General features: G+C 49.2%; 1 protein-coding gene across 1 annotated transcript; it reads left to right on the forward strand.

Annotated features, from left to right (window-relative positions):
* Positions 1–1,467: 1,467 nt before the first annotated feature.
* EMH_0001180 (armadillo/beta-catenin-like repeat protein, putative) lies at positions 1,468–6,505 on the forward strand (the record flags this gene model as incomplete). Its single annotated transcript, XM_013495510.1, has 15 exons — positions 1,468–1,585; positions 1,833–1,999; positions 2,335–2,403; positions 2,597–2,659; positions 3,722–3,789; positions 3,962–4,035; positions 4,200–4,251; positions 4,463–4,539; positions 4,782–4,848; positions 5,111–5,182; positions 5,337–5,406; positions 5,522–5,595; positions 5,823–5,913; positions 6,108–6,213; positions 6,471–6,505. 15 exons carry the CDS (start codon positions 1,468–1,470, stop codon positions 6,503–6,505), a joined length of 1,203 nt encoding a protein of 400 aa, XP_013350964.1.
* Positions 6,506–9,871: the final 3,366 nt, after the last annotated feature.

Consider the following 9,871-nt stretch of genomic DNA (forward strand, 5'->3'; position numbering starts at 1 on the left):
ACAATCACGGCACAATTGCCGTGCTCGTTGTGTAAGAACGATGCTCGATTGAACAGTGGAAATGTGTGGCTGCTTACTGTTGATTATTGAGCAAGTAGTTGGTGAACGTATTAAATATTGTCTACGAAGAGACGTATTGATATGCCTATAGGAGAGACTTGCGTGAAACTTGGTGCAGAAGGTGTTGCAACATGCCAGGCCGCCTCCTCTCGCAGTCCCAAAGACCGCAGTGCAGGGTTTAGTGGGGTTGCAGAACACAACAATTTTGAGGAAAAACAAGAAACATCCTTTAGGGTTTGTTAGTTTTGTTATGTTGCTGCATCAGATGAGGGGTCTGAGTGTCAGTAGCAGTTTACGTGCGGGTTTCAGTTAACTACTGCGCGCCGGCTGGTTATACTCAGCTGTGGGGTTCTAAGGATGCGCTGATACCGTCAAGTGGTGTGTACTCCTTCCCCTGGTTCCTGCCGAGAACTACCAAATACCAAAGAAGAGTGCTCGTGGCACACATGCGATGGACACCTGCAGCAAGCGTTGAATGCCTATAGCTCTGGGGGCGCTCTGGAGAACTTCGTGGGTAGCACAGTTTTGTTAGTATTGATGCATCCCCAAATTATCGGATTGCCGCATGTCTTTACACCAGGCTGACCAGGCACTGTCACCCTATATCTGTGCCGTAGCGCTACGAAGCCCCAAAGCCCCACGTACCGGGTCCCAAAGCCCTAAACGGCAAGCCGTCAAACCGTTCCGAAACTCGACCTCTAAATAATCATCTAAACAAAGTCCCTTTAAGGGCCGAGCGTAACAACTTAAAATGCCTTCTTTCGCTTGCGGCATACAAACGAGCAGCGCTCATACGACTCCCACCCCCGGGCAGAGAAGCTCATGCGGCAAGTTGCGCCCTCTTCCTAAGTTGCTTCCAATCCCTAGATACCAAGGTACAAACACTAGGCATGCAATTGTCGAAAGCAAGGAAAAAGACAGTTTAGGAACCAGGTAGCGGCACCTGGAGCTGACGGCTCAGCCTAAGTGGAGTCACTTCACTTAAGGAAGTCGCAGTCTACCAACTGCCCGTTCGGATTTGCTGCTGCCAGCGTCACCACTGCTTCTAAAGCGCCATCCCTATAACCTTTGAGCCGACAGTCATTCCTTAGTTGCTGCTGTACATCTATTTCACTCAAAGACATGGGATCTTAGTGCTTCAGCGTCGGCAGTAAACCAGTACGATTGAAGCGTGGTTTTTCTTGAGACGAGAGGAAGATTTGCAGCTACTGCGGAAGCATGACTGTTTATTGCTTGAACAGGCAAATATACCTTGAGTATCTAGGAGACCAAATCTGCTGTCCTTCGATAACAACGCAGCACGTACGCTACGCTGTCGCCGTCCTTCACACGCGTACTTGTTGCTGCGCTCAGAGCGAGTGGTATCAGAATTGCTGTGTAATCTGCTTTGTTTGCTTTCTTGCTAGAATGAGCCGCACCATAACTCAGGTGTTTGAGGAGTTCCAAAGGGCAAGGTCCCACTTCGTGCAAACTTTAGCCGATCTCACTCAAAGGCCACAAAATATCGATGGCCTCCGCGCAGCCGGTGAGCTGTCTGAAGATTTACAGGAACAACAACAGAACAGCATAAAAATTGTAACTACACGCCTTCAAAAAAAATCATCAGACTCGCTCGTAAACATATTCCCACCATTTTTGTCAGAACCCAGTGCCTCTGGTAAATGCATGCTTTCAAATTTGCTGGACACGCAGCCAAAAATAGCTGTTGCTCTGTAGCTGCTTTTTGTACGCATATGCTAAGAGGTCCGTGCTGCGTTTAATGGAATGTTTAGGAGCTTTGAGGCTGTTAAGGCCGCTGCTGTTAGACTCCATACCAGGAATCCAGCAAACAGCAGCGGTTGCAGTGGGGAGGCTTGCCGGCCATAGCGAGGAGGCGGCGAGAGAATGCGTCAATGAGGAGATTCTTCCCCATCTTGTTGCATCCGTTGCAGAGCAGAATGTGTGTTTCCACAAATGCGGTGGACTGCTTCCCTTTTCGTCCTGTCTCGCCGTTATCTTGTGTCCCTTTAAACGGTGGACTCTGCATTTCCGGTATCCCACCTTGCGTCGAACGATTTGCCCCCAAGGGGGATAATAATGAGCTTTTGCGGATCTCCGACGCCTGTGATCGTTCTGGAGGTTGGGGGGAGTGGGGCATGTGCAGAGAATGAGTGCCGGATGGCATCAGCATCGCTAAAAAAAAAAANAAAAAAAAAAAGCGTATGTCATGGGTCCGCTAAGCGGCTATTTGAAGTAATTGTGTTGTTGTTATTACTGCTGGCTTCGCTGCTGCAGAGATTCTACAGGAGATCAGCGGCATTTGTAATGCGGTCGATCGCGAAGCATTCAGCTGAGCTAGCACAGGTAATTAGAGCCGCTGCTAAATGCGTGGTATGATTCTCATAGTAATAGCACCCATCCGCATTGCGATTATGTGCGCCAGTCTCATATTTCTTGGGTTTCTCTAGGCATTTTCTGGCTTCCCCTATCTGCACTAATTGAGGGAGCCTTCACTTAGCCTCAAACACCAGTGCATACTGCGTTTTGAGGACTTCAGGCGGTCGTAGACAGCGGCGCTCTGGCAGCATTATCGCAGTGTCTTGAGGCATTCGACCCCCAAGTGAAAGACGCGGCTGCATCTGCAATAGGCACGACCCTTGTGAACCACTCTGCTATCTCACGCTGGGCTCACCTTGAATTTCCCTGCCCCATATTATCTCCGGGAAGCTTTGAAGAGATACATATTGCATCCCCTGTGTGCCTTTGGTGTGTTGCTGACTATTCTGCCCCCAGGGTGTATTGCTCGCCACTCCGAGTCACTAGCCTCCTCGGTGGTTGCGGCTGGGACGGTCCCGCTTCTTGTCTTGTGTATTCAAGAACCGGAGATAAATATTAAGAGGAGTGCAGCCGCAGCTCTTGGGGATATAGCCAAGCACTCCCAGGAACTGGCGCAGGTGGGTCAGCAAATGGGAAACTGCAAGAAACGTATAAAGGGCAAGCATAACGTTGGATATATGAAGCAAGCTGCCACAAGCGAATATGGTGCCTCGGTAGCAAAATATTGGTATTCTGACGCTTTCTCCGGCTGCCGCAGGTTGTTTGTGATGCCGGCGCAGTGCCTCTTCTATCAAAGCAGCTGGGCAGCACAGACGCAGTCGTCCGACGCCAGGCAAGGCCTTAAGGATAATGCTTCATGCGATAGGAACGAGATTCGTCTTTCTTGTTAATGTTGTGGTCACTTGCACTACACTTGCTCTGTGCCTATACGTCCCCTCAACAGCCACCCTCCTTCAGCCTCTTTCAGATGAACTACAGTTGCGTTCTATTAATACCCATGTTTGAACGTCCAGGCATAGTCAGTGCCACTCTTGTATGCCTATGCTGGTGGCTTATATTTGCTCGGCTACTTCGCCAAGTCGCTTGTTTCTTACATCGCATTCCCTTTCGCTTTCTCCCCTTTTTCCAGATTTGCTGGTGTCTCTCGCGCATCGCCACCCACTCTGTGGAGTTTGCTGAGGTTTGGCTACTACCTGAAATGCCGAAAAACCTAGAAAGGCGCAGCGGATCCTTTTGCTTAGCAGTGGCGCTCTCCTGTGCATTCAGAATTCCCGTATACTGTTTCATGATTGTTCTATTGACAAACCTATATATTTCATGCCCGTTATTTGCTATACTGCATCAGGCTGTGGTAGAGGCGGAGGCGTTGCCCAAAACTCTGCACTGTTTGAAGGACCCAGACGACCTGGTTCGGTGCGTAGGCAGAACGCCACATACCTATTCGAGTCACAGGAGGTTGAGTTTCATTATTATTCGGTGTATCTGTCATTAATGCAAGTAGATTGTTTTAACACCCCATGTTACGTGGGCTAGTGGGCTCGGAAAGGTTTGAATGTTGTTTCACGGCCGGTGTGTGCTCTCTCAGAAAGAATGCTGCCACCTGCGTGCGAGAGATAGTCAAGCATACTCCCCAACTAGCTCTGTTTGCTGCCAACGCGGGTAGGAACAAAAAAGTAGAGAACAGATACAGGGATCTGCTGCCAACGCGGGGAGACAGAGAAATTTAGCTGACGAAATAACGAATTATGCTAAAAGATCCATCTACTAGACAGGAGCTCAAAGAAAAGCCAGTTTCTTCTTCCTTCTCCCCAATTCTGTTTCAGGAGCTATCGCAGCGTTGATAGATTTAATACAAGAAACAACTGGGCCAACTCGGTATGCAGAATCTAGTATATGCTGACACAATTTAGAAGCCAGTCAATATCTTGCGTATCTACAAACAGGCATCCGCTGACGCATCAAAAAACCAGCAATTTGTTCGTAGCCCATATTATGTTAGTGATGCTGTGGATGGCCCTGCCCCCATCTGCCAGCGCGCCAGCACNGGTGTTGCTGTGTTTCAGCATTCTTATCTGCCTCTGTGCAGGGTTGCTGGCATTTTAGCTCTAGGCTACATAGGTGCCTTTACAGAAACATTGGCTTTGGCAATAATCGTTCAGAAAGGTAGGCCACTTGCCTCGTCAAATCCCACTGTTATGCCTCCTTCAGCGCCTCCCGGGCTCTTGCAGTCGAAGTACTTTTGGCTTGAAGCCCATTCGTTTCTCCGCCGTTGCTATCTCTAGTTTCTTTCTCCGCCTGAACTTGCAATTAACTGCGCAACCGTGGCAACCCGAAGGCGCTTTCCACGGTGAAATGTTAGCTGCATGGCAGTATTTTTTTGCTGGACAATGTTGGGCTTTCCGCAGGGATCCCTCCTCTTAAAAATGCGCTAGAGACAGAGACTGAAGACCACGCTAAGGCAGCGGCTGCCTGGTACGTCTACCTGGCACCTTGCCTCCGGCACAAAGTTGTTCAACAGTATAATAGTCGCATATGCTTACCTTTCCTGTCCTTGTAGTGGATCCCAGTGTCAGAATATAGTCTGATGTTTACTCGGGGACGATTCTAATGGCGCATGATAATAACGCGCACAATGGCTATCAGATAGGAGACGAATGCAAGTAGCGAATCGCAGTCGCAGGAGAAAGAGAAACAGCGGTGGTGAACTAACGGTCAATGTGCATGACGCTTTTAGGGCGGTGGGCCAGCTCGGACGGCATACTCCAGACCATGCTATGGCTGTTGCGGAAGCAGATATTTTGAGACTGTACGTATTGGATTTTGCACTATATTGGTGGCGTAGAAGCCTAGAGGGCTTGTTCTCTGTCAAGTCAAATCGTTGATATCATAGACGGCTAGCTCGGCCTTGGCAAGTTCGTCGATGGCTTATTTTGCGAAGGTCTTCCTGCTGCGCTGTGTAGGCTATTGTCAGCTTTCCTTGCGTCTGAATCATCCGATGAGTTGAAAGCGAAGGCAAAGAGAGCACTCAAAGTGCGTTGGCCGTGGTAGTCCCTGAGCTGCAGATACCATTGACCTGTTCTGCCTGGCTAGTGGCTTTCCAAGCGCCTTACTGGATGTTGCTTAAATTGTGTTTGCTCTGCTACAGAACATAATACAGATGTGCACTCATTTGACAGCGTTAGAAACCCTGCTTGGCGAGGCACCTCCATCCATACTCAAGTAAGGATCACAGTGCTGCCATATTGGAAGCATCACTCCCCTTGTTGCGGATCCCTTCTTTTTCCCATTAGCCGTAGCTTCGGTCGTTTCTCATTTTGGCTTGAATCCGTATGTGTTATCACAGCTCATGGGCCGTCCTTTTGTCTGTTTTGGGCTTTCATATCGATGACTCTAGCAATTAGCCCCATTCTCGTGGTGCCTTGCGCATCGCTGTTTTACGTACGCAGATGCATTGTCCAACAGTTTGCCAAAGTGTTACCCAATGATCCCAAGGCACGAAGAGCCTTTGTACAGACTGGCGCACTGGAGACGTTGTTGGTAAGTGAAAAACTAGCACAACCCAATTCGGCGAAACTTATCCGAGTGGAACTTATATCAAGACTAAGTAGTGTCCTGCTCTCCGGAAGCTCACTATGCAATGCTACCCCTGACAGCGAGTTTCCGAGGAAAACGACAAACCTTACTCTGTGGTACTATCTATGTGGCGGGTCTATTCTCCTGATTTTGCCTAGAAAATACGTGAGACCGATGCTGCGACGGAAGTACTCGACTACATCCAAAGCGTCTGCAACCTATACCCGCCTGAAGTTGTCAATTACTATTCCCCGGGCTATTCTGGTATGCCTTTACCTCCAGCATTTCCTTGCAGCTTCCCGTGAACATACGTATACTGCATGTTCTCATCACTTTGTGCTCCGCTCCACTTCGATCTCACTGTCTCTGCTTAGCTTAGTGCCTTTCCCTTTATGCGCACCAGTTGCTCTGCCCTAAACCAACTCTTCGAAAAACACAATCGTTCGGCTAGTTCTCTGTCATAGCTCTACCGAGCACTGCCGTCAGTCCGCTGGTGTCAGTCTCCTTGTTTCTTTGTGCAGCGATCCTCATTGAGAAGATTGATGCCCAGGCATAGACAGCATTAATCATCACTAATGTTGTGCTTTCTGGTCGGTACAACTAGCGAGAGCAAGGTAGCACCACCCTCTTGCTCAGCATAATAAAAGACGTTCGTTAAGCACTTTCTTCCCCTGCAGTGACAACCCTGTTCCACACAGGAATCGATGTATGAGAAAAGTGGGTTTTTGGTAACCCGCCAAATCACTCCGCTGCAACTTTGGATAAGTCCAACATTGCACTTCCTTGTTTGAGCTCCGTGGGGAAACGCGACTCTACTTACGCCTGCTGGCATTTTCCTTGCTTTTTAGCAAACTTCATTTAATGATGACCCCAGGCGCATCGCTGCAACAGAGTCAAGGGAGTTGGAGAGGAACCACAGTTGCCTCAATGGGCCTCACAGGCCCGAAATGCCTAAAGCGATACATTATGGTCGACGGAATCATCTTCGTCTGTCCAGCTCCAATGCTTCCTTGCGGACGGAAACGCATCTGTCTACTGAGTCAGAAACTGTTCACTAGTTGTGTTTCAGGACGGAGCTAGAGTGCATCATNACCGTGAAAGAGAATAAGCACAGGCGTTGACCGAATCGTCAAGCTTGCAATTTAAAAATTCAGGAGAGCGATAACCGAGATATTAGGCACTGCCTACTCCCATACATAGTACTGGAGGTGGTAATGTGTGCTGCAAAAATGGAGGTGAAGAAATACGAAGAACTCTACATGAGCATGGGGTTGCACGACATGCTCCTTCTTTGGCATTGTGAACAGACAAAATGACTGGACAAATGCCCCGTGCAGCAGGTGGAGCTGCTCAGGAATCCTGGCGGTATGTTCAGTGCTTCATAGCAACCTGATGAAGTCCCGCGAGAGAAACTTCCATGCAGTAATCCACCTAAGGAGACTTTGGGGCATTACGGATAATGGGGCCCTAGGAACTTGAGCTCACTTACGTCAGTGAATGCGCCAAGCGTCCGCAGCTCTGCGTCTTGTTCACGCAATGACAACACAAAAGCGGACAAAAACAACCCAATCGTGAGACCTAGTAGGGATCCGCATTACCTCACACGGTGCGGCGTTGCCAATCCATAGCAATGGAGGTACTGAGGGGCCAGTAAGCCGATGATCCGTCAGCTGCGCTCTCAGTCACTCAGAGCGTGACATGTTAGCTGGCTGTTCCTGTGAAAGACTATTGTGGGGGGCATCCTTCGAACCCAACTGACGAGTGTAAGTATCCGGCACGTATAAGTTGACGGTCACTCTCAACGGAGCTCTCTTATGCAGCAAAATAGCGAGGCCAACGAGTGTTAAAGAATGTTTTTTCTCTTGTTTTGATCTCTCCAATCGTTCTGGTCTCATTACCATTGGAGCCCGCACCGCAGCCCTAGGGGTGCTGAGCGGAGACNTCTCTCCAATCGTTCTGGTCTCATTACCATTGGAGCCCGCACCGCAGCCCTAGGGGTGCTGAGCGGAGACGGCCTGGCGTGTTGCCCCGCCATTGCATCAAGTCTCATGCCAGCTTCTCATACAGTCACACGATAGTACAGAACAATACGTGTCTTTATAAACACTATCTAACACACTCATCATATATTTACTCAATAAACATTAATATGGTCTCACATTTCGATTGTCAAATCAGCCCTCACTCTTGCAGAAGCAGCACGGCAATGTTGCCGTGTAAGTATTCACTACAATATACAGGTAGGCATTATACCCTCTTGCCAAGATATACTTTTAGGTGGCGAACATAGTAATACGTACATTTTACCTCGTTAAGCGCAAAGAACAAAGGTCCCGAGGATGAAGGGTGGGGGCGCTCCAACGGTTCGACAGGCCCCTGAGAATGGCTGTCGCGAGGTTACGCTGGAACACTAGAACGTTCAAGAAAAATATCCAGGGAAAAACGCGTTAAAGCAAAAAAAAGATTCCTTCTATGCGCCAGGTTCAGCGAACTTCACGTGCTTAGCTACTTGGCTGCTGAGACATGGAGAGGAGGCAACAACCTTTCAGCCTTGGATAAGCCTGTGCGGTGCCAACTTTTAGCTCCATGCTTATACACTGGCCCGTTTACGCCTCTTCTAGCGGATCNAAGCCTGTGCGGTGCCAACTTTTAGCTCCATGCTTATACACTGGCCCGTTTACGCCTCTTCTAGCGGATCCCAACCACAGGTATTCACAAGACTACGTTCCCCACCTGCCCTCTCAAACTATTGCAGGTGAGTGTTCTTCGGGATCTTGAATGCACATCGTCCGACTGATAGAAGAGGAAGAACACCTGCAGCCCCACCACTAAGGGCTGGATGCCCAAATAGAGGTATGACACTTCTCGACTGCAATGTCCGTGAATCCTCCGAGTGAATGCGAAGTTCCCGATAAATCTGAAAGGAGAAGCAGTGCTTGGTACAGGTATAGAATTGTACGCGTTCCTTGCAAAAAATTGGCTTGTTCGAGAATCCTGTCCTTCGAGCAGGAGTGGATACAAAACGCGCAGAGATCGAGGCCATTCGTCAGCGGAACTTGCAGTGAGGCTCACACGTTTCTGGCTCAGAAGTCTGACAAAAAAGTTGACACTGTCCTATTGATGCGCGTTGCACAGNATGCGTCGCGTGAAGTTGTCGGTGGAGGTACTATTCTGTTTCCAATTGCGCTCTTGTTCCCCCTTGGATAACGTTGAATTGCGGGACCTCCTGCAGCTTAAGTGAATATCTATGAGGACTTTGACGTCCTCACAGATATTCACTTAAGCTGCAGGAGGTCCCGCAATTCAACGTTATTTAAGGGGGAACATCAACGAATTTGCTATTGCGCATGGTACGAGTGTGAACCGTTGACCACACGAATGCCATTGAAGGACGACCTATTCATTAATCATCACATAAGCGCTCCACATCAATCCGAAAGATCATCATTACTGCTAAGGCCGCTAAGCGGGTTAGCGCTTTCTGGTGCGAACTTATGACACGCCCGAGAATCGGCACCAGGACGACCGCCGCCAACTCCCCGCCGGCAGACGCTGAAACTGAACATACCAACGGCATGCTTGCGCAGTGCAGCCGACGGCACTAGTCAATCCGGCTACGTATTATCCCTTACCCTGAACGCCTTTATGGAAGAACACTGCTATCCTGCGTTTGCTGGACTCCGGATTCTCTGGACGAGAACGAAATATCGTTACCTTGCCCGATGATGGATCTGGTTGCCCGAACCCAGCGCATTGCTACCGCAGCTTCAGATATCTATAGGCAATTATTAGCCAGGTAGTGCTCAAAGCCGGCACAGGAACACGAGAGGAAAAGCTTGGGCATACGACTTACGTTCTCTACGGAGCAAGTAAGGGAACTAAAGGCTGCACGAGTTCACCGTGCGTCGGGCAAGGAAGGCTG

The sequence above is a fragment of the Eimeria mitis genome, genomic scaffold (assembly GCF_000499745.2).
Source record: "Eimeria mitis Houghton genomic scaffold, Emh_scaff161, whole genome shotgun sequence".
In the NCBI taxonomy this organism is placed as follows: domain Eukaryota; phylum Apicomplexa; class Conoidasida; order Eucoccidiorida; family Eimeriidae; genus Eimeria; species Eimeria mitis.